At 37.0% G+C, this 27,811-nt stretch overlaps 1 protein-coding gene across 1 annotated transcript in view; it reads left to right on the top strand.

Moving 5' to 3' along the window:
• SPATA16 (spermatogenesis associated 16) overlaps positions 1-27,811 on the top strand; it is a gene marked incomplete at its 3' end in the record, with an annotated part of 192,817 nt that overhangs the window by 112,084 nt on the left and 52,922 nt on the right. The window contains 2 exon segments of the mRNA XM_084874171.1: positions 4,914-4,998; positions 25,136-25,283. Of these exon segments, the coding sequence (XP_084730297.1) occupies positions 4,914-4,998; positions 25,136-25,283 (233 nt within the window).

The raw sequence follows: 27,811 nt of genomic DNA, 5'->3' as shown, positions 1-27,811 counted from the left end.
TTGTTTGTTTGTTGAGAAGGAAATGATTAAGGGAGGGAAGTGGATTAAGAGAGGTCTTGAAATGTTTTAAGGAGGTGAAAAAGACAGCATTTTATGTGCTGGGGGGAACATCCAAGGAAAATTTGAAAGAAAGAATAGAAATGTGAGAGAGAGAGAGAGAGAGAGAGAGAGAGAGAGAGAGAGAGAGAGAGAGAGAGAGAGAGAGAGAGAGAACTGGAGCAGTTTCCATGGGTAGGCATGGTAGGATGAGGTCTGGTGCAGCAGTGTGGGTGGGGTGGGTTCACATTCTGCTATGCAAAGAGCTTAGCATGGTGCTTAGCATTTATTAAAGGCTCAAAACTGACAGATATTAAAACATCAACTGTCAATTTAAAAGGTCTGGCTAATATGATCATGCAGTTCCAGTGCAGCTACAAAATTCAGTAGATTAATGAAAGTAAGTTGGCTAGAATAATGACAATGAAACGGAGACACTTAGAAGCAACACTGAATTACATTGATGAGCATCTGGGATATCAGCCTAGAGTAAACAGAGACACCTGAAGGAAAGTAGAAAGAATGATAGGGTACTGTTTACATCGACTCATAAGTCAGCCAGAACTCAGATCCCACAGGTACTTGACTCCTTGTAGATGCTCTGAGTTGATTATAAATTCAGCATGATTGAAAAACACAAAAAAAGTCTCTTCCCTCATAAATATTGCATAGTACAATGTTATTTTTGTGCTCTTTTTATGTTCTTCCACTGCTTTTTATACTGATTCATAAAGACTAAGCTGTAGGGCAGAGCGGTGATAGGGAACCTGACAAAGAAAAGTGGTGGTGAAGGAATAACTCCCATTTTCATTGGGAAGAAAATGCTGTTGGAGCAACTACAAGCTAAATTTTGTTCTTCATATGAGCATAGCTCTGTCAGGTATTGAGGGAAATGCATGATACTTAAGAAAAATATCTCCACACCCATGTTAGCTTTATGAAACCATACTTTGTTTCTGGTACCCTTTTTTCTAAATTTATTGAGGTGACATTGGCTAATAAGATTACATAAGTTTACATAGTCAAATCATTTTCTGTCACCTGATATTTGATCCCCTTTACTCTTCACTTCCCTCTGGTAACCACCATACTGTTCTCTGCATTGAAGAGTTTTTGTTTATCTTGTTTGTTCATTTGTTGCTTTCAGTTTTATACCCCACATATAAGTGAAATCATATGGTTCTTAACTTTTTCTGTCTGACTTATTTGGCTTAGTATATTCTCAAGGACCATAGCAAATGGCAGTATTTAATCTTTTCTTACAGCTGACTAGTATTCCATTGTATATATGTAACACATCTTCTTTATCCAAAACTATCGAAGGACGCTTAGGTGGTTTCCATGTCTTGGCCACCACGAATAATGCTGCAATGAGCATAGGGGTGCATATGTCTTTGCGAATAAATGTTTTCAAATGTTTCAGGTAGCTACCCAGAAGATGGGTTGTTGGGTCATATGGTAGCTCCAGTCTTAATTTTTTGAGGCACCTCCATACCTTTTTTAAACATTTTTATCGATTTAAAGAGAAAGAAGAAGGGAGAAGGATAAAGAGAGAAATATCAAGGAGAGCCCTAACTGGTTTGGCTCAGTGGATAGAGCATCGGCCTATGGACTGAAGGATCCCAACTTTGATTCCAGTCAAGGGCATGTACGTTGGTTGCGGGCATATCCCCAGAAGAGGGTGTGCAGGAAGCAGCTGATCAACGTTTCTCTCTCATCGCTGTTTCAAACTCTCTATCCCTCTCCCTTCTTCTCTGTGAGAAAATCAATAAAATATTTTTTTAAGAAATATCGATGAGAGGGAAACATCATTGATTGGCTCCCTCCTGCACACCACCCACAGGGGATCGGGCCCCACAAACTGGGCATGTGCCCTGACTAGGAATAGAATCAATGACCTCTCAGTTCCTGGGTTGATGCTCAACCACTGAGCCACACCAACAAGGCCCTATATACCTTTTTACTATTAAAATAATTGTGCTTCACTGAGGGAAGGTAACAAATTTCAATGAATCTTAGTTCTTCACTTATTTTTTTATGTAATTTCATTTTTCAATTAAAGTTTACATTCAATATCACTTTGTACTGATTTCAGGTGTAGAGCATAGTGATTAGATAATCATATACTTTACAAAGTGTTGCCCCTTCCCATATTCTAGGATCCTCCTGGAATAATTACTGCAATATTACTGTATATTACTATATTAGTATAGTTATTACAATATTACTGACTATATTTCTTATGCTGTACTTTACACCCCTGTGACTATTTTTAACTGCCAATCTGTACTTCTCAGTCTCTTCACCTTTTTTACCCAGTCTCAATATAAATTTGAAGATGTTCCTTTGGAAAAAAGACTTGAGCCCCCAGGTGTAATAAAATCACACTTAAGAATTTAGCAATTTGACAACACGTCATTACAGAAAAAAAGCAACTTTGGGAAAATAATAATAATAATACTAAAATTTCTAAATTTACACCAGTAAACTCGAAACCAAAGCACCAGAAGCTTTAAAAATGCAATCTCCAGAAACCCACTATATTGATCTATCTCCTCTTCTCTCACAATTATTCCAGTATAAGGGTGACAATCATTCACATAATAGAAACTATCAATTTAGCTTTTACCTAACTCAAGACACTAGGTCTATGAGCCAGAATATCTTTTACATTTTTTTTAAATGTTTCAAAGTTATAAAGTTTCTTTTCTGATCTCTGCACAGTCATTTTTGTATAACCTGTACATTGCCCCAGAAGAGAAAACAGAAAACTGAAATATTTCAGGAGGCCTATGGCCAGAAGGTATAGACCACATGTGTCAAACACAAGGCCCGCGGGCCAAATCCAGCCCGCCAGGCCTTGCAATGTGGCCCGCACCGCGCTGTCATCACTGCACTCCGCTGTCAGTTTATGACATTGTCAGTTTATGACTGTTCAGTAAACCATTCGGCCCGCGATTTAGGCTGGATTTTAGATTTTGGCCCCTTCTCTGATTGAGTTCGACACCCCTAGTATAGACGTTGGTTTCTGACGATTGACTGGCAGTTATATCAATGCTTGCCACCTGTTGCTCAACCTAGTAATTTGTCTGCCTTAGAGTTAGACAAATTGTGCCAAGTCTGGCCCTGCATATGTTCTTGGAAATAAAGTCTTAGTGGAACACAGCCCCAGGCATTTGTTTATGCATTGTTTATAGCTGCTTCCTCATGACAAAGCTCAGTTGTTAGGAGACACATGGCCCGCAAATATTTGCTATCTGATTTTGATTTTTTACAAAACTTAGGTAAAGTTTGCCCCCACCCCCACCCCCATTTACCTAATGGCTGGTGTCCTGTTAAACAGTGGTAGTTGAGCCATATAATCAAGGGAAGGAAGAATCAAAATGCAGTCAGTCCTCACATAAGCTTCTATCTGTACAATGTGTGCTATCCTTGAGAGTGAAATTTTCCATTGGTTGATTTTTTAATTGATATTTTCATTTATTTCTTCAATTCAGAATTTATTAAATGTATTCCTATTAAGGGACAGGTACCTCTATATTCAATAGGCTGCCTTTTCAGGTAGTCATGGCAAAAAAAAAAAATGTTTTCAGGTGTTTCTCTCACAATGCAAATGTTTGAAATCCACTTTTACCACTTACTTGTCTATGATTTCTATAGCTTGTTGGCTATCCCATACATATTCATACAACATCAAAACCTCCTAGTTCCCTTTATCTTATTAAACTAGAGCTCTGAAAATATGGAAGGCTTCTTGAAATATTACTTATTCTTAAATTATTATCATTTATTTTGAAATGTCAATGATCAGCTTCTTTTCAATAACACATGTGTGAAAAGAAAAACATTGAGCTGAATAATCTGCCAAATGGTGGTATTATTTTCCATTGTTAATTTTTAAAGTCCCAATTTTTCTCTGTTCTGCGCAAGAATCTAAACATTTTAATACTTTTAACATAGTACCATAGTAAGTTTATAGCTGCTGTGTCTTACACAACCCACATTTAGGGAAGTAAAATTTCTAATTCAATTTACAATGATGTCAAGAAACAACACGTATCTGCAGGCAAAGATAAGAAAAACATTCAGGGGTACACAGTGATAGCTCTACTTAAATAAATAAACTTTTGGTTCTAGTGATTAGGTACACAGGATTATTATATGTTTAATTGGCTAACGTGACAATTTGGAATTACTTCTAGTCACATTTAATTGGATTTGGAGTCTCTGGAGAAAAGAAATAGAGAAGCCTAGCAGAGAAACAGTCATAAAAGTAAACTGTTTTTTCCAAAGGGTGCTAAGCAATGAATTAATATCCATTGCACAATACTTTTTAATATCCCCTCAGCTTCATAAGACTAATGCAGTAGTTGTACACACTAGATACTAAAACCAATTCAATTAAACACAAGTTTACAGGGAGGGGAGTGTTTGTAGAATTGGAAATTTTTTATTTTCAATTTTAAGGAGGGTAATTTAATCAGAGGTGAATGATCTTTAATTCAGGTAAAGCAGGAGATATGCTTAAATACCAATATATAATAGTTAGCTATAATGCTATGCTAGGTTTAGAGGCATTTTAGACTCCATAAAATGCGTTACTCTGTAAATGCTTTGGAGCTTAGTAAGAGGCAACCAAAACAAAGCATTCTCTCATCATCTTTAAATACTATTCCTATACTGTATAATCAAATATATATATATAAGATAAATGGCTAGTTGCTTCCCTTATAGTTCAATGTAGCTATCAGAAAAAGACTTCCTTGTACATTACAAAATCTTTTTCCTTGGTATTTATATATACCACCTGGTATGGTTTTCCTTTTGTCTTATAAATTTGTTTTTTGTTATTGTTTTTTATCTGTCCTTGTTCTTAGGAGTGCCATGGTTGCTGACTACATGTTCTGGCTTTTTGGAGGAAGTGAACAGTGTATAAGCAAGCTCATCAAACTGTATTGGCAGGTAAAAATTGATGCCCCAACTACAAAAGAGGGGCCCACTCATTTTTAGAACCAAAATGAAGGGTTAGTACTTACAAGACTGCTGAAAAAGGTAGCTGTGAGCATATTCATCAGAGGGACACTACTCAGTAGTAATGTATTTAATGTATTTGTAATTAAGTAGATTTTCTGAGGCTCATTTTAAGGGCAAAATTCAAGGTTGTTAACCCTTGGCCCATACTTCAGTTTTACAACCCACTATAACTTTTAGACAACCCCAGAATTGTTTTCCCAGGCATGCTGCTATTATGACACGATTCTTTAAAATATTAACTTTGTATTTTCATACATTCTTTTTGGTCTATGACTTGTAAAATCAGATACTGCAAGTAATACCAATTACATAATAAATGGAAATACAAAGATCAATTGTATTCATTGAGTAACATTTAGGATTTGCAACAATAACCAAACAAACTGCAGATCTTTTTTGTCATTCAAAATGGCAACAAAAAGTCATAAGAAAAGTCAGTTAGATATCAAGAAGAGAATCATAATTTCTTAGAATTATAGGAGAATTAAGAATGTACTAAGTTAATCTCCTTCATGACACACAAATCTACTTTTGTCCTATTCTATTCCCCACAAATTGTCAATGACTTTCTGCTAAAATATGTGCAAAATGAAGATCTCACTTATCTTTAAGAAACAACATCTAACTTGCTAATTAGGTAAACTTCTTTCTTCATTCAAAGTGGATTTCAACCCTCTTGATACTTAGATCAAGCGGTTCCCAGTGCGGCCACAATGATCAAATGCAAACACATTTCCAAATATTTTTTTTCAAATATTTGAAAATCAACTACAAAAGCCACCTTCCTCCTCCATAGCTTCTGCCCTCCAGACTATGTGAGGCTATTTTTTCCTTTGTGTTTCAAGATAGTTTCATTTAATTGAATATGAACCTTTGGAGCCAACTAGAATAAGATCTGCTAACACACTAATATGAAAGTGAGAAATAATTGTTTCCATCTTCTAGTGCTTCCTAATGTTTCCCACATTCTCACTATTGTGTCTTGGCCCCTCATTTACTGTATTTCTATCAGGAAATACAGAATGCTATCTTTATTAAACAGTAAAGTATTAATATACCATGTAAAATTCTCAGTAATTTATATTGTTTCATCTAAATATTTGGATAATTATAGTTGAGTCCTATAAATGGTTGTTTTTTTAAGTGAACCTTTAGGTAGGTAAATTTTAATCTCAAAAAATTATTAATTTGCTGATAAGTTTTAGAATTTTTTAAGGAAATTTAGAATATATAAAATAGTAGTAGTTGCTTATAGACATGTTAGTAAATAGTTGTAAAAAAATTGCTAGATTTGAAATACAAGCAAATAATATGGGCTATAGATATAGTAAAGGAAGAGGAAACTTTATTAAAGGATTTCAAAGGCTTCTAGAGAGAGATGGGACAGGAATTAAATCTTGAGGATGAGACAATAGCTAGCAGGCCTGGCATATATCAGCTCCCAGATGAGTGTTTTAATTTATTCATTCATTAAACACCCGGTATATTTAATACCTATGGTGTTTTCTGCATTGAGCTGGGCGGGCTGGGGGGAGGTCCAATATTAGTTCATCCTAAGACAGGTCAACAGCCTGAAATTGGTTAATCATTTTGTTTCCTTTATCTTTAAGAGAGCACCAATATCACTATTTACCTCAAACTAAGAAAATAATCTCCACTTAGCAATACATCCGTGTTTGCTATATTAAAAAAGAACAAAACAAACACTATTATTTTGCCATTCTGTAGTAAGGAAAGATTTTAAAAAAATGTATTTCTCTTTGTATTCTTCTTTTCTCCTTTAATTTGAAGCTAACATGGCATATTGAAAACGAACCCTTGTCTGGAAGTCACATGTGATTCAGTCCAAGCTCAAGCACTAGTCGCCTAACCTGAGGCTGGGTAGTGTCCAGAGGGGCTTCAGCTGTGAAATAAGAGATGCCTAGCATAAAGTGCTTGAGGAGGTCTGTTCTTAAAGCCCATGGGAGCACTAAAATCTCACACTTTTAGGCACATCCAAACATGATATCACAAATTTTAAGAAAAAAAAGTAACATAATTAGACATTTCATCCTGTAGGTAAATTCCATAACCTAAACCCCTCTAGCCCCAGCCTCATCACACCACATCATTGTATTGCCTGCTACATTCTCTCTTGTGCTAGCTGGCCTCTCCTTGATCTTAATTCAAATATAAATATAAACCTGGTCTATTCTAAATCAAAAGGGGGTTTAGGACATTGCCCAAGAGTGCCCAGTCCATGCCTATAAAGGTAGGAATGCCCCACTACCCCAACACCACTGCAACTACACTGTTGAATTTAAGAATGCCCCAAAAATCACAGACTGGGAATTGTATTTGCATGCACATTCGTAGACATTCATTAAGGCTGAATACAGACAGGGGTGTTTTCACTACCTTTGAAAGTGGAGAAGATACTATGCAGTTTCCATTCAACCACATAAAACCCTCCTATTCTGGTCAGTTATTCTTTTTAGAGGTGTAAAGCAGGAAATGGGAAATTTCACAATGTAAAAATTTGAGAACCCGTCTATACCCACTCTTACAAACCATTGAGTTACAAAGTTTATATGCAAAAGAATAGACCTTTGCTTTGGTAAGCTCAAGAACTCCTTTAAATTGTATTAAGAATATTTTCATATCATCCACTCAGCAAGAAAAGAAGGGCATAAATCTCTACACTATATGACAGCTCACACTGGGATATATCACTTTGAATAAAAGTGTTTGCACATGTTACTCTATAATAGTGTCACCTCGTCAGAGCTAGAGAGGGTTAGAAATAACTTGTCAGCAGACTGTACTTGCATACATGCCTCTGCAACTGATTCCCTTCTTCTGTTATCAACCACCCTTTCCTCACACACTGGAGACCGCATCACAATTCTGAACTAATTCACAAAATGGGAAGCCCTATGCAGGCTAAGAATTCGCTATTTTAAAGCAGTGTCCCTTATGTCTTCACATATTGCTCCTAAAAATAATAATATTATTCCAAGAAGATTTTCATAGTAAACTCTAATCCACCTCCCAAGCCCTTTGCCCCTTCGGTCCAGGGCTAGATTTAATGGCATCAGGAAACAAACAAGACTTCCTGCTCTTTCACTCCTGTCTCGTTTTCCTGCTTTCCAGCCTTCACTTTCAGCCATGCCTCGGCCACGTGGGTTATCTTTGTGTGGCTTTATCTCCTGCCATGCGAGTAACAGAGCCAACTCTGGTCTGCACCACTCAGCAAAGTGGAGTGAGAAAAGGTGATAGCGGCTAATTCTGTTGCAGAACTCCATGCAATGAGTGCAGAGGAGCCCCATCTCTGTCAGGGTGCATGCGTGGGGCAACCCATCTATGTGTCTGTCTCACCTCAGGCCCCACTCCTCTGTCTTTCCCTCCCTCCCTTTCTCTCTCTACCCAGGCAAGCTGCCTGAGAAGCTCATTCCCCACCTCAACTGTTCTGTTAAATTTTTTCTTTTCTTTTTTGGATCACAAGCCCCTCTGAGAATCTGATTCAATTTGCAGGCATCCACCTAGAAACAATACTCATAAACACATACACATAGAAAAATATGTTTACCCTTTATCTCACTGCATTGAAAATTGATCTCCTACACACAGAACACCAAAGCAGCACTTACAGATTACTCTGGCTTTCTCACTTTTGTGAGAGGGTTGTGCACGTTTTCTGGAATAAAAAAAAAATTGAAATATTATATTTGACATCTCATCACTGTCAGCATTTCATTTTAATGGCTATAGAGCTAAAACCCTGATTCACAGTTTTGAATAGCAAATGGAGTCAGAACTCCTATAGTTCACAATATCTCAGGTAGGCAGGCATCAAAAAACACAAAATTCAGCCTGGCTGGTATTCTCAATGGTTAGAGCATCAGCACTGGCACCAAATGGTGGTAGGTTTGATTCCTGGTCAAGGGCATGTTTCTGGGTTGCAGGTTTGATACCCAGCCCATCAGGGTGCATGCATGAGGCAACCAATCTATGTGTTATCTCACCTCAATACTCCACTTCCCTCTTTTCCTCCCTCCCTCCCTTTCCTCCTCTTTCTCTAAAAAATAATGGGGGTGGGGGGGGGAATGCCCTCAATTAACAAAAATAACAAAATTAAATAAAGAATTTACAAAAATAAATAAATAAATAAATAAATATCAAATTTTATATTACATCATTCCTTTGTCCTCAAGTCAATGAGATTTATTTTTGTTAGTAGATTACCTTTTTTCTTTGCTCTATATCATCAAAGTTGTCTATGTCAGCAATGTGTTTCAACGTTAACACTATCTAAATGAAAAGGGACCTTTATAAGACAAGCCATTTGCTAGGCTTCTATAGATTTTTGTAGCTAGAAACTCTCCAAACTTTGTCAGCCTTTCTCTTAGTATTGCAAAGTTCATATTGTTATTTGACTCAAACCACCTCATTTGAAGAAGCAGCTTGACCAAAAACATGCTCATAGTTTTTTTCAGCAGCATGTCTAATAGCTAATTCAGTGTGTCAATCAAAATATTTGTCTAATTTATCTAAGATATCAGCCATGAAAAAAATAAAAACTAGTCCTGAAATAAACTCACTATGAATTTGTTCTAAAATGGGTTTTCTTTTCCCTTAAACATTTTAAAAGAATTAACCAGCAGGCCAGCATGGCTCAATGGTTGAGCATTAACCTATGAACCAGGAGGTCACTGTTGAATTCCTAGTCAGGGCATCTACTTGGACTGCAGGCTCGATTCCCAGTGAGGGACATGCAGGAGGCAGCTGATCCATGATTCTCATCATTGATGTTTCTAGCTCTCTTTTCTTCTCCCTTCTTTGAAATCAATAAAAATGCATATTTAAAATAAAAAAATTAACCAAACCAAATTATTTCTAAATTTCCCTCTGGATTGCCAACAAATTTCTTTAATAGGCAAGAACCTCATGGTGTGTGTTCTTGTACCTTGACAAAGATCTACTGAAGTGGCACTGATTTGAATTCTTGGCTCTCAGAAAGCTTAAGACTTTCACAGTAGTAAAAAACCTCTTTGGGGATTGTTGGAAGGGTTGCTAACACCAACATAGACCCATGTAGAAAGCCTGACATGTGGAGCATCTTTCCTTAGTGAAGCAGCAAAGGCTGAGGCAGTGCCAACCTCACAGGCTGTCCATCTGTGCAGAGAATACCAAGACTTCCCATCCAATCCAAGTTGTACTTGGCATTGAAATGTTCACCATCTTCAAGATATCAATGGCATATATGGTTTCCAAAAAGGGCTCACCAAGAAGGAATACTTCTTTGATGTAATTATTCTCTGTGGAAAAAATCAGGCGTTGGCTGCACCAAGAAACAAGATTTTCCCCAGACACATCCTTAAAGAAGATGGCACCATCTCTGGGCCCCTAAAGCCCTTACTTGGCTTCCAGGGGTTCACAACCAGGAGTTAAGACTCTTGCATGACTCATTCTCTTTGCAGCAGCCCTTCTTCTCTTTGGTATTGGGCCTAGCAAGAGACATTTACTGCTTTCAGCACTTGAAGCAAAAAATAGCACCCAGAATGTTAGTGCCATGTGATGAAACTGCACTGTAGTCATTCAAACTTGAAACCTTTCCAATCCTGTGTCTCCAGATGCTTCTTAAAGTAGTAGACACCTTTTTTCTTTGCTCTCAAATTACATTCATTATCATACCCATTCAGCAAATATTTATTGAGAGCTTATTAGTGATGATATGTTAGGCACTGTGCTGTGTGTTAGGAATGCGTCACTAAACAAAATAGGCATCGCTGATATATGTCTTGAAGGAACATATATGTTTTCTGACACAGAATATTTATGAAGAAAAACAACTGGTACTTAAATTAGACACTATTTCTTCTTAACCTCTTTTTTTGTACATGTTTTTCTCCACTTTTTTCCATCAAAGTGAACTACAAAAAAGTAGCTCAATACATATTTATTAAATGAATAAATCAACTACATTAAATTTTGGTTTGACATAAAACTCAAACCAATAATGTTTAGAATATTTTGGAATGTTGTTTTATTTGTAATTTTAAAATTCAGTGCTTATATATATCCCACAAATATTTCTGTGTGTGTGCATGTTAAGTTTATAATTGTGGACATTTTTTGTGCTTTAGTTTCGTGTGGGATTCACCAGCCTATTTGAAGAAGGGTATAGAGTTCCAATAGTTTTTGTCTCATTGATCACTAGTGTCTCCATGAAAATACAAAGGTCTTAGTTATTAGCTTCTTTCAAATGTGGCAATCAAGGCAGCAGCAAGCTAATGGATTTCTCTGCACTAATCAGAGAATGGTGTAGCATAACTTAGCACTGAACGTAAGTTGATTCTTTATACTAATAGTTAATTCTAATTATTTTTTGCTTCAGCTCTTTCTTCTTGATATTGCAAAATCATTCCAATATTAGTCATTTACATGGTGAAAATTAATGATATCTCAACCTCAGAATAAAAATAAAATCTTCAGCATGAAATGACAGGCAAAGTAAGGTCAAGGAAACAGAAAAAAAATTATTAACTTTAATAAAACACCTACATGTTCTGGAGAAGAAAAATGTGTTCTCTCTAAAGATTTTCTTCACATGAAAAATTTTTCCACCAAAAGGAACATAATAGAAATACCATATGAGCCATTTCTCTTAATGGTGTATATTTAAAGTCTATTTATTTATTTATTTGTCCTTGTCAGGCAGAGAGTTTATAAAATATTTGGACACAGAGTGTCTGAAAGCAAGCAGGCATTATACATAGTGTGGCAAATGTATATTTACAGTTGTGAGTATAGGAAACAGTTTATTTTTGTAGTATGATTTTTATACAAACAACTGTAAATCTACTTTTGCCTCATCTATAGTATTTACATTATATATGATTTGAGAAATAACAAAACACTCACCTAAAAAACTCTCCCTAGCAATTTCCATGTGTCATGTTTACATTCTCACTATTTGGCATTGAGTCTCTATGGTTTTAGGAAAATAATTTTATCTGGAAACTTTTAACTCATTCATTAGTGAGCCCTGAACAGAATTGTGGGAATAAGTTCATTTAAGATTTCTTAGTCTCTTTGGAAACATGAAAACAGAATCCTGAAAGAACAAGATCAAAGAAGAGGTAAGCTCTGATGACGGAAGGTAACAGAATTCATGCAAACTCTAATGAGAGACAGTAACAGAATGTTTGAAGATATAGAGAATGTATCTTGAGCAGAAGGATCTTATGGAAGCAATGGCTACCTGTGTTTAATTCTGTGAAAGAAAGGAAGCAAAATAAATATGAACAGTAGAAAGAGGTCAGGCCTGAGAGTCACAAAATATAACTTCTAATTCCTATGCTAGAATTCTATTTTGAATAAGTCATTTCATTTCTGTATCAGTCAGATACTGCTACAGTGATGCTGTGTAACAAATCTCTCTAAAACTCAGTGACTTCTCATAATAAACAGGTTGGTTGCCTGAGCTTGACTAAGCTTACTTCCAAGCTACCAAGAGGCCCAAGTGTGATCCACATGCCTCTCATCCTCCTTTGACCAATGGCTACCTGATGTCTCTTCTTCTTATGGCAAAACACAGGAGTCTAAGAGAGAAAGCAAAACTATACACTAGTAAGCACATTCCAACCTCTCCTCACACTATGCTTTCTAACAACCCATTGGCCAAATCAAGCCCGGTGACCAAGCCCAGTGGCAAGGGGTAAGATTCATCTACTCACTGCAAAGCTATGACAAAGATGTGGATATGACATTGCTATAAGGAGGGGAAATTGAATCCAGAAACTCAATCTACAACTGCCCTAGACTTCAGTTTCTGCTTCAATATGATGGGGAAGTTAGCCTCAGACAGTGGTTCTCAAATACTATCTAGTGATCAACTGTACCATAGTTACTTGGGAAAATATTTAAAATATTAGTTCCCAGAGTTGGGTGAGGTCCTGAGAACTGTGTTTGTCTACTTCTCCCCAACTAGGTGACTCTGATGCACAGTCGTGGGCTACAGGGTCTCTAAGGCTATTACAATTTATTTTAAAATTAATGATCAATTTAGCATTCCCTAGGTGGAAAGGTAGAGTGTCAGATGTCCTGCACAGGTGATGTTGACTACCTGACAATACAAGTGAGGTAATGCATAAGCCCCAGATTATTCCCTCAGCCTTCCCAGGCAACCTGTGCTTCCTATTTTTAAAAGTTAACAACTGTTCTCCCCTCCTCACCTTGCTATGAGTCAGGTCTGCCTGCACATCTCCCATCCCCTAGGCAAACTCCGTGGCTGCTTCAGGAGACTTTCTTGCATTCAGCGTTACATCTAGACAGCAAGGAGCACTGCAAGATTTTTTAGTTACTTGCCTACAAAGAGATTTGTATATTAAGCTAGGAAACTATTAAAATTCTATAAATTCTCATATCTTTTCAGTTAGAAGACAGACCAAATTTAAATAAGAGGTAAAAGAGAGCTGCTTTTCCTGGGTCTTGGAAAAAAAGATAAATGTAGAAATAAATTCCTCATCTAATTATTCATTTCTGTTTATATGTTCTTTAATGATGTGTTTCCATGGTTACCAGCGTTGTTAAATGCTGCCTATGTTTCATTTTGCTTTGATGCTATTTGAGGTAGTATGCCAGTAGGGGAGGTTCACTTTTAAGTGAAAGCTGTAGGCGTGTATTTGATCCAAGGGTAAGTGTTCCCATGAAGGAGATAGTGACCATGACATTATTTCCTGTTTGTACAGTTTTGTGTAGTTCTTCTATTGATGTGCTGTGAGTGTTCCAGGCATTAGGAAGGCAGAAAGAGAGTAAAAGAAAGATGTAGAGGGAGGGAAGAAGGGAGGGAGGGAGGGAGGAAAGAAGGCACCCGAACCCTAATCATATTAAATTCATGTGTACATTTTACTACTATTATATACACTGAGTGGCCAGATTATTATGATCTCTGAATGCAAAATAATCTGACCCTTCAGTATATATATATATATATATATATATATATATATATATATATATATATATATATATATATATCTGGTGCATGAATTCATGCACGGGTGGGGTCCAGCCAGCCTGACCAGGGGGAGGGATCATGGGCAGTTGGCTGGCCTGCCTGCTGGTCGAATTCCTGGTCAAGGGGACAATTTGTATATTAGCCTTTTATTATATAGGATATACACTGAGTGGCCAGATTATTATGCTTTCAGAGATCATAATAATCCGGCCAATCAGAGTATATTTGGTGATGTTGATTTTCCCAGACAGTCAAGTAGGTGAGGTTGCTTTTTACCTGACCCATCCCTCCCTTTTCCTCACACTGTCTGTCCCTCCTCCTCAACCCACATGGACATGCCAGGGGCCAAAGCCTTCTTTCAAAAATGAGCCCAACATTTAACTACTTCACCTCCATGTGAATTTCAGTCAGAGTGCCATCTTTGCAGAGGGTGTCTGGCTTTGAAGTCCCACTTGCCACAAAAATAGAGGGCTTTGTCTCCTGCTGAAACAGGTATCCAGATAATGTATGACTTTGAAGACAAAGCCTCTGAATGTGCCCTGCAGGGGGCAGCATACTTCCCTTGTACATTAGCCCTCTACCTGCAAATTGATCCTTCAAGCTCCAGCAAAAACGCTAACATCATAGCAAGCAAAAAAATTAATCCTCAACCTCTCCTGAGAAATATTTACTTGTTTAAATGGTGCTGGTTTGGTTTTTCAGTAGGTGATGGAGAAACCCCACCCCATTTAAACAGTCAACTCTTCCTCCCAGGCCTCTCCTAAAAAGCTTTTCGGGTTTCTGACGATTGTTAAGGGAAGATAAAAGTAACCTCTAAATTTCATTTCATTTTCTCTCATTTGAGAATGATATGGATTTCAGAGATATAAGGCAATTTAGACCATTTTTTTACTTGAACGAATTCAGGTATAGTTATTTGATTCCCAAGAGTCCTGAGGCTATTCAGCTAGGTTGCCAGGAGGTTATTTTGTTTGGGTAGAGGATTTGCCTTTCGGTTTAAATTTGTGAACATGTTGGTTCTTTCTTTGTTTTGTTTTCATATGAAAATCAAGAAGTGTTGTGATTCAAATCAGATTTAGAGGTTTCTCTGGTTAACTTTTATATTTCCTATAGATTTTTACGGGTTATTGATTTACAAGCTTGCAGCGAAATTGAAGTCACTTATTTTAGCAATTGGAGATATGGAATAACTATTCCATGAAATTATGGATTTTTAAGCTGTGTTCACCCAGGTACAAGATAACGTGTAAAGCTCAAAGCTTTTAATGTTTTTTTTAAATTTATATTTAGCCATGTTTTTTGGCATTATTGCACACCAATTAAAAACAAATTCTCTTTAAGATAAATGTCACATGATCTCACTCATTTGTGGGATATAATGAACAACATAAACTGATGAACAAAAATAGAACCAGAGTCATAGAAGCATTGAACAAACTGTCCAACCTATGAGGGATGCGGGGGGTGAGGGGGTAAGAGATCAGCCAAAGGACTTGTATCCATGCATATGAGCATAGCCAATGGACACACATGGGAGGGGGTGGTGGGGGCTTCTGCTGGGGGATGGGAGCAGTTGGAGAGAGGTCAATGGGGAGGGGGGTGAAGGAGACTTATGTAATACTTTTAACAATAAAGGACTTAAATATTTTTGTCACTGATTATTGAAGACTCCCTGCTGCTCTACCTGTGCTGCAGTTCCTGGTTGGATCATTTTCTTTTTCATAACCTTCCCTCTTTCATATAATGAGACTTTGGCATTTTAAATGTCAACCTTTAACATATGGCATGATTACCTTTTCTCAGGATCTTAAGTAACTATTGAGCTAGCCTATTTCCATCCAAGAAAGTATGTGCTATTTTATAAAGTGTAGTCTAAACCAGAAGTATCAGCCAATGAGAGGCAATGACATCCAGAAAACCTTGCAAGGACTATTTCAGGCCCAAACAAACAGGTGTGGCAAACAGAATATAAGCATGATCAAAAAAAAAAAAAAAACATACAGGTGTGGCAAACAGGATATAAGCATGATCAAAAAAAAATACCATTTACCATCGCACCAAAAAAGATAAGATACCTAGGAATAAACTTAATTAAGGAGGTAGAAGACCTCTTCTCAGAAAACTACAGGACACTGAAAAAAGAGATAGAGGAAGACATAAACAAATGGAAGAATATACGGTGTGCATGGATTGGTAGAATCAACATCATTAAAATGTCCATACTACCCAAAACATTCTATAGATTAAATCCACTCCCCACTCGAATACCAACAGCATATTTCAGACCTAGAATGAACTCTCCAAAAATTCATCTGGAATAAAAAAAGATCACAAATAGCTGCAGCAATCCTGAGAAAGAAAGACAGAGTAGGAGGGATCTCAATACCAGATTTCAAGGTGTATTACAAAGCCACTATTCTCAAAACTGCCTGGTACTGGCACAAGGACAGACATATAGATCAATGGAATAGAATAGAAAACCCAGAAATCAACACAAACCACTATGCTCAATATTTGACAAAGGAGGCAAGAATATACAATGGAATCAAGACAGTTTCTTCAATAAATGGTGTTGGGGAAATTGGATAGATACATGCAGAAAAATGAAACTAGACCACCAATTTACACCATACACAAAAAATAAACTCAAAATGGATAAAGGACTTAAACATAAGATGGGAAACCATAAAAAAAATTAGAGGTATCCACAGGCAGCAAAATCTCATACATATGACGAAGCAATATATTCACTGATACAGCTCCTACGGCAATGGAAAATAAAGAGAAAATAAACAAATGGGACATCAAAATAAAAAGCTTCTGTACATCAAAAGAAACCATCAACAAAACAATTAAAAAAAAAAAAAACACTGTATGGGAGGACATATTTGCCAGTGTTATCACCGATAAGGGTTTAATCTCCAATAGTGACAGGGAACTCAATCAAAGATAAACCAATACAAAAAATGGGCAATGGACCTAAATAGATATTTTTCGAAAGAAGACAGAAGGAAGGCCAAGAGGCATATGAAAACATGCTCAAAGTCACTAGTCATCCAAAAGATACAAATCTAAACAACGAGGTACCATCTCACACCTGTCAGGATGGCTATCATCAATAAACTAACAAATGAAAAATGCTGGCGAGGATGTGGAGAAAAAGGAACCCTCGTGCACTGCTGGTGGGAATGCAGACTGGCGCAGCCACTGTGGACAGCAGTATGGAGTTTCCTCAAAAAACTAAAAAATGGAACTCCCATTTGACCCAGTGATACCTCTTCTAGGAATATATCCAAAAAAAACTAGAAACACCAATCAGAAAGGATATATGCACCTCTATGTTCATAGCAGCACAATTTACAATAGCTAAGATTTAGAAACAGCCTAAGTGCCCATCAGAAGATGAGTCGATTAAAAAACAAACAAACTGTGGTACATCTACACAATGGAATACTACGCTGTGGTAAAAAAAAAAAAAAAAAAGATGGAGCTCCTACCATTTGCAACAGCATGGATGGAGCTGGAGAGCATTATGCTAAGCGAAATAAGCCAGTCAGAGAAAGACAAACATCACATGATCTCAGTCATTTGTGGAATATAATGAACAACATAAACTGATGGACAAAACAGATTCAGAGACAGAAAAGCATCAATCAGATTTTCAAACCTCAGAGGGAAGGTAGGGAAGGGTAGGCGTACAGGGGAGAGATAACCAAAGAACTAGTATGCATGCATATAAACATAACCAATGGACACCAGGGGAATTAGGGCATGAGTGTGAGTAAGGGAGGGCATTAGGGTGATAAGGACACATATATAATACCTTAATCAATAAAGAATAAATAATAAACAAATAAATAAAAATAAATTTTAAAAAAGCATGACAACTCTTCATTTTATCCATTCTTAATGAGGTGGGGCTTGGCCTGCTTTAACATTTGTATATAAGATACAAATCAGATAAAACTAAAGACTGGAAGTATATAAAATTGGTAGATTAAAAGTATAGTAGCAGGTCTCTTGATGATAGCACTTCATTTCATTTCTCTCCCATTTGATTTATCCCCATTCTGAGGCATGTTTTTGTTTTTGCTTTTGTTTTTAATCCTCACCCAAGGATATTTTTCCCATTGATTTTTAGAGAGAGAGAAAGACAGAGAGAAATACGGATGTGAGAGCAACTCATCGATTGGTTGCCTCCTGCACGAGCTCCAACCAGGGCCCAGGCCAGGGAGAAGCCTGCATCCAAGGTACATGCCCTTGACCGGAATTGAACCTGGGATCCTTCAGACTGCAGGCTGATGCTCTATCCACTGAGACGAAATGGCTGGGGCTTGACGATGGGAAGTCAGATATAGGAGGACACTTGCCCCCTAATGGCATCCCCCTGCAATCTGTTGCCTTCTAAAATATAAAGTCCTCCAGGAGGCGCCACAGCCTGGAAGAGCTTAACTGCAGGCAAATTAGAGAAATAAGAAAGAAAAAGAAGAGGTAACTGGTTGCCAAGCAAAGCTGAAGCCTGAGGAAGAAAAGTCATTTTGGGAGCTTGGATACACCTAAGACAAACTGAGCACTAGATGCTAGCAGTTTAAGGACACTTTTCTACATGACACAGCAGTGCCTCTTCCTGGGTTCCACACAGACAGTCATCCCTCCTTGGTCTATGCATCACCAGGGCCATAGAGCTACTGGCTTCCAAGATGAACAGTTCCCTCGTTGGGAGGCTCCTTTAGTACATTTTTCCTTCTGCTTTGTGATGCTTTATAAAGGAGCGCTTCCTATATTTGAAATCCTCTCTTAGTGCCAGACAGGGCTGTGGACTGCATTTTGCATCCCCACAACATAAATAGCTCACAGCATGAGGCTCTAAGATAGAACTGATCTGAATCCCGAAAAAAGCTCTGACACAAAGTAGCATGTGAAATATTGCATATTGTATAATACAAAGACTCAGTTTTTCTCATCTGTAAAATGGGATAACAGTGCTTGTTTTCTTGTATTGTATTGCCTTCACAATTAAACAGAATACTTTATCCACAGTACTTACCCAATGCACAGTGACCACTCATTTAATTAATAATTAATAAATGAGCTTTACAGATTAATCGATGAGTTAAATGAAGTTTACATAGGGTACAAGGACAGATTTGTTTTCTAATGGCAGAAAATTAATCCATGCAGCCTACGTCTTGTCTTCAAATAAAGCATCCTTGAATCCTTTTGACTTCTCCAATATGCACTTTTTCAAGGTCATCTTTGGCTTTTTCCACTCAGTAATCTGCATTATAGTTCAAGAGATAAAACAGAAGCTTTGTGGAAAGCGCAATACAAGTCTGGAGACCAGATCATCAGGTTCTTGTCCCAACCCTACCGTTAATCAGCTGTTTACACCAGCAAGCCATACCGTAATCCAAACCCACCAGTCAAACAATGAGGTCAGAAAACAACACACAGTTAGAGAAATTGATGCCTAACTTCAAACAACTAAACAAAGGAGAGAGCTGGAATGCACTACAACAAAAAGGGGTCCTAAACTCTGCTAACACTTACCACTAAACACAGGGTCTAAAACTCGTTAGTAATACCCAGTTGTGCTTATGAAATAATTGCAGTAATGTGGCTATTTATTCCTGTGATACCTTTTGGTGATTCATTTTAAATCATCAAGAATAAAAGCTCTGTGGCATTCTGAAGAGTCTGGAGGCTACTGAAACCCACACTGATAACTGAGTTTCTATCAGCTGGTGTTTCTCTAATGCACAAGCAGAAAATTATTCAGGGCCTTTAGAACAAGAGCATACTTTAAATTCTATTTATAAATGAAATGTGCTTTGCCACTAAGCTACACCAGCCCATTTAAGTTTCCCTATCAAAGAAGCCACTCGTTCAATTTTTATAAATGCTTCCCTTTGAGACAGGCATGCAAAATGATAGCATATCCTACATCTAATGAGTGGCTGGTGGACTAAATAGTCTTATTGTGACCAGTAGCTGTGAAGGACGAATACTCTGTTTTGTGTTTGGATTAATTTGTGAAGGGGAACTTGACCTGGTTTAGGTTTGATGTGATATGATTCATTTGTTTCTCTGTTAGTGTTAGAGTCAAACTGCTTTCTTTGAAGACAGGATGAACATAGTCCTAGAAAAAGAAAAAGAGAAGCGGAACTTATCTTACGCTCCCAGGAATTTACAATTTAATTAGGAGGATGGAAAGTCGCTCGGGGTAAGAGAAAGCATTGGTTTAGGAGACTTGGGTTCTTGTCTTGCTTTCACCTCTAATTTTGTGACTTTAGGTATGTCAACAGAATTCATCACTCTCAGCTTCCTTGGTTATAAAATTGAGTGATTTTTAAATACTTCAGATATCCTTATTTCTATGCTGAAAGAACCTGGAAATAAAATTCTGCTACAAAATATAAGTGATTAAAAATTCAGGGTAAATTTTAAGCATTAAATTATGAAGTTATTCAGCTAATGGAAGCATCGTGTATAATTAAAACCAGATTGGACATTGGACAATAGTATAGACTCTCTCTCTCTCTCTCTCTCTCTCTCTCTCTCTCGCTCTCTCGCTCTCTCGCTCTCTCGCTCTCTCGCTCTCTCGCTCTCTCTCTCTCCATGGAGATATATGTAGTCCAAAATTATACAGCATTCACATATACTGCAAAACTAAAGTAAATTAAATACTTCAGAATTTAAAATAATATTGTTATGACTATTTTTAAACAGGGCAGGTTGCAAAATAGAGAATTCAAAACAGCTATAGAAAAAACTTGCTTACTTTGCTATATACAAGTTACCTGTTTATACAATCTTTGGTTGTTTCTGGACAGTGCTAATAAATGCAAATAAAATTTTAAATAACTTAAACTGCATAAAAATATAATTTTCACATCACTGGGCTGATAAATGTAATGGCATATTGCCAAATATTCCCTTACATTAGAAAAATACAGAATTTATGATGAAGGTAGCTTAATAAAAGAACTGTAAATTAAAGGTAATATTTCAGCCTTAAAATGTTGATCATAAGGTATGGGAGGCATTCAATTATTTCATATATTATTCTGACATACTTATACTAATAAAATCATCATAAAAATGTCAATCTAGCTATTGCATAAATGATACAGGCTTATAAGGAAATCTCAAGATAGGATATTCTTGAGATATAATAATCTGCTCCTTTATAATAATCTTTATAATAATCTGCTCCTCAGGTTAATTCTAAATTTCAAAAAAAAATTAAGTCATCCAAATTAAACCCACATATATTTAAAAAGATTAATTTGAAAATATTGCTCACAAAATTTATTTCCATTTTCTAGAAAATTCTAGTCATCATCCAAAATTATATCAGTTTTATTTTATTTTTAAGTATATTTTTATTTATTTCAGAGAGGAAGGGAAGAGGGACAGAAACATCAATAGTGAGAAAGAATCATTGATTGAAGAAAGAGAGAAAGGAACATCAATGATGACAGAGAATCATTGATTGGTTGCCTCCTGCACACCCCCTACTGGGGATCTAGCCTGCAACCCGGGCTTATGCTCCTGACTGGAATCGAACCTGGGATCCTTCAGTCCAATGCTCTATCCACTGAGCCAAACCAACTATGGCCAAAGTTGTGTCAGTATTAATGTAATAACAAAGACCCATTGGCCACTAAATATTAAAGGTTCCCATCTCGGAACCTTGCAAATATAGTACTGCTTCCTTTGAAGCTAATTATGTTAACTTTGAAAATAAAACAAAACAATCACATTATTCATTTATTAGGAATACCTACTTGCATGGACTTTATGAGCATGAAGGACATAGTTTTTCAATATGCATATAATAGACACTTCATGAAAGACAAGCCCAACTCAAAATTACCATCACAAAATGAAAACCTGATATTTTGGTCCTTAACCAAAAATTCACATGATTTTAATAAAGCTACATTTTTTTCAAAGTTGTTTCATTAGGAGTTATTCCATAATGTACCATATATATATATATATATATATATATATATATATATATATATATTTCCTTTGCCAGAGCAATGTGAGCCAGGTTCAAAGCCTCAAGATTCGTTGTTCTCCAAAAGAATAAAAAATGTTATACTACATTAAAACACAACAAGGATATACACGTTCTGGTAAAAGGGTAATTTGTATTCTCATTTATATTCTATTTTTCAATACTTCTTCTTGGGGCTATAATAATTTCCTTTGAGAAAGTATCTCTATGGGGAATTCAATTCTTACCCTTACTTACACACACTGCTCACTCACATACTTCCTCACCCATCTTCAAGACAGAGAGCAGAAGCCACAAAAGAAGCCCATTTCTATTGGCTCCGAGTGGAAGAGAGGGAGGCTGCACGCCAGCACATTCCCTCCTACATGGAAAGCCCTGTGAAAACCTCCATGCAATGCCTGGAGCATCCTGCCAAGACTATAGTGCCTTAAGGGAGCAGATCAAGCTGCCACACAAAAACCACACTTCTGCCACTTGCAAAAGAAAAGCTGGTGTAGGCTCTTCGGCACGAGTCTTACTGTCCCTGCTGTGAGATGGCTTAGCAAAGCTACTCTGCAGAAGGCACTTAATCTGCCAGCAGTTGGAAGAGAAATGAAAGGGAACGACTGTTTTTCTTCCATCCTAGCCTTGCTGCGATACTGTTGATGTCTTTCTGGGAGAAAACTAGGAAATTAAGCCCCTTCACTACAATTTTTGATCCAGAATTTAAAGTAAAATATCCTTCACCGAGGTATTCAGAAAAAAAACTATTTGGGTGTGAGGAACTAGTATGGGCTGAATTGTGTCCCCCAAAATTTATATGCTTAAATCCTAACCCTGTTTGGGGGATTGGGATTGTATTTTCAAATAGGATGATTCAGTTAAACTGAGATCTTTGGAGGGGTCTTAAGCTAACATGACTGATGTCCTAATACCGTAAGAAGAGGAGATTAGAGTACAGATACACAGAAGAAGAAGAAAAAAAAAAGAAAAAAACATGTGCGAACACAGGGAGAAGCTACACAGCCAATCTATAGGCAGAGGAGAAAGACCTGAGAAATCGACCTTGCAAACACCTTAATCTTGGACTTCCAGCCTCTGGAACTATAAAAATAAGTATGACATTTTGTTGCAGCAGCCCCAGCAAACTGATATGGAATTAATAGTTTACACAGGTGTCAAGGTGGCAAGGTCAGATTGTGACCTTCGAACTGAGATCTGGAACACCTTCCCTCTCTAGTACATCACTCCACATGCATGTAGGGACAAATACTTGCTTGCTTTTTTTTTTTTCTTATCTGGATAGGCCATCCCAAGATTGGTTCCAGCAGTGACCATATGTAAACACCAATCTGGAGAATTTATTCTCCTACACAATCTAAAGAGTATTTATTTTTGCTGGAGGACCAGAACCTGGTGCCTACACACCTTGTTTAAGTTCTTAATCCACGTCCCGGAATTCCAAACCTGCCTCCTATATTACTCATGTTGGCATCCGGGCTTGAGCATCCCAACCCTACCATACAGTCACAACCCGCTGCTATTTCCACCTGAGTGCTGGCTCTGGGCTTGGTGTCACAACTGCATTCTTTGTTTCCTTCCAGTTCCTCCAGCCTGGAAAGGACAGGGCCATGGACAATATTGAGTTCTTTTATGCAGCCGTTCAGACATTTGCCCCACAACAAATTTAAAATACAAATTTATAAATTTATGTCATTTTCTAGTTCAAATCTCAGAAAGGAGGATGTTATGTACCCAGAAAATTCCCTTCAAAGCTGCTCGTCTACACATAATAGAGATGACCATAGAGGCCATTTGAAGTCACTGACCCATGGAGTAGGCAATGAACAAGTTAAGTTAGGCTTCCCGGCTTAAAGCCAACTCCTCATTGCTTTTAATATTAACACAAAACTTGTTTACAAATACTATGCTGTAAGAATATAAATTGCTGTTTGTTAAATGGTTTTTTCTTTGTTAGAAAATTCAGATCTATCACTATGCCTTATCAGTTGTTGGCACTCTACGGGGGGAGGGCAAATTATTCCTATCCATGAATATAGATTTTTATAATATGCCTTTATGCTATTTTTAGAAAAATAAGATTACTATAGACACTTCTACTTTGAATTCAATGTCCAAGCCTCATTAGAAGGAACAATTGTAGAAAAGGAATAAATTCCTTTAAAAAAAAAAAAAAAAACTCATAATTTTTTTTTTTTTTTTTTGGTCTGTTTCAAATAATAATGGACCTACTTAAAACAGGAAGTTCAAGGTGATGGCAGGCTTTATAAAGAACTAGAGGCTCGGTGCATGAAATTCGTGTACTGGTAAGGTCACTAAGGGGCTGACATGGCCAGCCTGGTACTCCCTCCCTTCCCCCAGCCGGCCTCACCCCCTGGTTGAACTCCCAAAAGAACTCCCGGTCTAGGGGACAATTTGCATGTTACACTTTTATTATATAGGATGGTAATATGAACCAAAAAAAATTAAAGAAATCATTAAATTCTTAAATAGCGAAATCCATCTCAAACAGCTCCTGTGATGTGGTTAGAAGGGAAACTTTGCTGGTTGCACATTGAGAAAGCTTTTCTTATTCCAGAAGGCTTTCCCAGGTATTGAAAGAAGAAAAAAAAAATGTGTCTAGTTTGTCAGGTTATTTATAGAAAATACTTAGATCCAGATACTTCAATTAGTTTTTTTAAAGTACAAATTGCTCATCAATGTCTGTAAGATAATTATGTTAAACTTAAGAATTTGATTTTTTTAAATCAGTGAAAAATGACACCTTAGAAAATAGAATTTTTATTTTTATCTTAAAGCAAGCTCAGTTCAGAAGTGTCTGTTTACAAACTTTCTTCATTTAATTGGTTTTCTTAATATGAAATAGTATTTCAAGAACTAATTAAAATTTCATTCTAATGAATATTCAAGACCAATATATGTTATCTTTGCAGTACAGTATATAGATTTTTAAATCATCCATAAAGGTAATTATATTATTTTACATTCTTAAAAAGTCATGTGTTGTTATTGATGGGTTGTTTGCTTCTCCTCAGGCCATGATTGAAGAAGCCATCACCAGAGCAGAGTCATTCTCAGTTATGTACACGCCATTTGCAACAAAAATCAGAGCTGATAAAGTGGAAAAAGTAAAAGAGGTTTTCACAAAAACTCATCCTGCGTATGTGGAATATATCTACACAGGTAAAATTCAATATCTTTGACTTACCAGCTGATACTTCATTTCCAATAAAGTAGAGGCCTGTTGGTGTGGCTCAGTTGGTTGAGTATCATCCTGTGCACTGAAAGGTTGTCAGTTCGATTCCCAGTCAGGGCAATTAATTTTTCTCTCTCACATCAATGTTTTGTCCTCTCTCTCTCTCTCTCTCTCTCTCTCTCTCTCTCAGTCTCTCTCTCTCTCTCTCTCTCTCTCTCTCTCTCTCTCTCTCTCTCTCTCTCTCTCTCTCTCTCCACACACATACACACACACACACACACACACACACACACACACACACACACACACTCCCTCTCCCTGTCTCTAAGTATATCCTCATGTAAGGATTGAACAAAAATAGAGAACCATTTCTGTTTCGGCTTTAGGGGTGTGGTGTTTTTAGCTGAGAAGTTGAAATGGAAAAGTCATTTTAGGGTTTTAAGTGGGGCTAACAGTATGGGTCTAACACAATATTCCTAATGCCATCATGTTTCTATATTTTAAGATGAGGAATAAAACCTAGAAGCTCTAAGATTTTTAAAAAATAAAATAAAATAAAATAGCCGTTAGTAAAATATCCTTTCCCCATATCTTTCATCGATAAACTAGATGATTATAGTATTTCTTGAAGATAGATTTTTTTTGCCAGTTCCTGTTATTACTACTTTCCTTCCTCCATCCATCTCACATGCCAAACCTCCCCCTTGTCTTGTGTTCTTGGATCAGTGGTAGCCATATGAGATGTCGACAGACAAGTGTACCCAGAGGACAAAACACCGGTACAATTCCTTTTCCCTCTCTTTGTTTTTGGAAGCCACTTGCTTTTATTTATTCATCCAAAAACACATTTTACTGCCGACTATGTACCAAGGATTATTCTGAATTAAGACAGGGATTTTCATGTACTGGATTAATAGCTCTTAATAATAAATACCATGTTAACCAAAATCGCTAAATGCACATACCTAATATCACATCCTCCTATTAAGGCCTCTTCATTCCTTTTTTCATGGCTTTGAGTCAACATTGCTGATTTATAGGACTCATAATGTATTCCATTAGTGATCACTTTTAATATGCCAGGCATTCTACATCCATATCTCTTGTTATTCCCATAACTTATGGAGCAAAATGGTTCTCATTTAGAAACAAGAAAACAGCAATCAGAGACAACAGATAAGACAACAAATAGCTTTTTCAAAGATGCACAGCAAATCGGTGGTAGCAGGCCTTGGATTTGAACTCATGTCCTTGTCATTGAGTTACACTATTTCCATCTAATAGGAGCAGAGAAGTGATGGAAGAATTTAACTTAAATCCAATGGAGTCCTTGTTTTGTTTTGTTTTTTCTACTACACCTTTAGCTCTTCAGAAGCATAGGAAATAATCTAACCAGTGATGATTAAATAGTGAATTCCTAAGGAACAATGAGAATTTGAGGGCAGAGAAAGGGAAGAGAAGAAAGTACAGTGTGTGCAATAATGACCATTGATGCTTATTTATTTCACTTGAACATTTTGTCAGGAAGTAGAGGAAAAAATGCTTTGGGACTTATATTCTTTGCTAATTGCTATAAATCATTTTTTATTTTATCATGGGTATCTTACAGAGGATTGGGGAGCATTAATAGCACAAAGAAGTCATGTCTACCTAGTGTCATAGAAATTAATCAAATTCAGCTATTTCCATTTTATTCTCAACTGTGTTGGTCATGAGAGAGATTCATGACCAGTTTGTCAACCCTCTACTGGTAGAATGAATTTAGGTACATTTAACTTGCCTCACAGAGAAGTCATGAAGATTAATTAATACTTGGGGAGCACTGTTGTCACTGATAGCTTAAAAACAATAATAACATTAATGAGCCTGATTCATGTTTCATGTAACTCTATCAAACCTGTTATCAAGATGAATTATGATCCATTGGCAAGATGACTCATGCTAAAGGAACTTATACTTTGGAAGAGAAGATAATTATAAGTTATTAATGATTGTTTCTATTACTTTATAATGACTAATTCCTGGATCATGACAGCACTATATGAGATCCCAGAGAGGAAAGGCATAGCTTCTGGAGGAAGAAGAGGAGATAGAAAAGGCAGTCTAGACTTCTCCATCTCTTTGGGACTAATTAGGTCCTTTGCTCTGTAAAACCTGTACTTTGGGCTAACAAGACTATTGCACTGGTGACATACTTTTCTCTGTTGCAAATGATGAAAATGTCCTCCCCAAAGCCATTGCTGGAATGATGGTGGAACCACTCTAGCTAACTGGATGGGCACAGTCCTAGGAGTATGACTTCTTTCCCCCAGGTAATTCCAAGGTCAGTGAAGGCACAAAGCATTAGAAGAGAGCAGGTGAAATGTTTTCTTTAGCATCTGGATATCTGATGCAGGAGGTGCAGAGTGGCAGTTATGGTAGGCATTCAGTAGCCAAGGGCAAAAGTTAGAAAGTGAGTCACACAAGAGAGACAGGGCCTAAAAGAGTAGCTACCACCTTTTGCTGGCACTGCCCA

Source organism: Pipistrellus hanaki (genome assembly GCF_964339955.1).
Source record: "Pipistrellus hanaki genome assembly, chromosome: 2".
Lineage (NCBI taxonomy): Eukaryota > Metazoa > Chordata > Mammalia > Chiroptera > Vespertilionidae > Pipistrellus > Pipistrellus hanaki.
The sequence above is the reverse complement of the archived record's forward strand: the minus strand, read 5'-3'. Positions and strand labels throughout refer to the sequence as shown.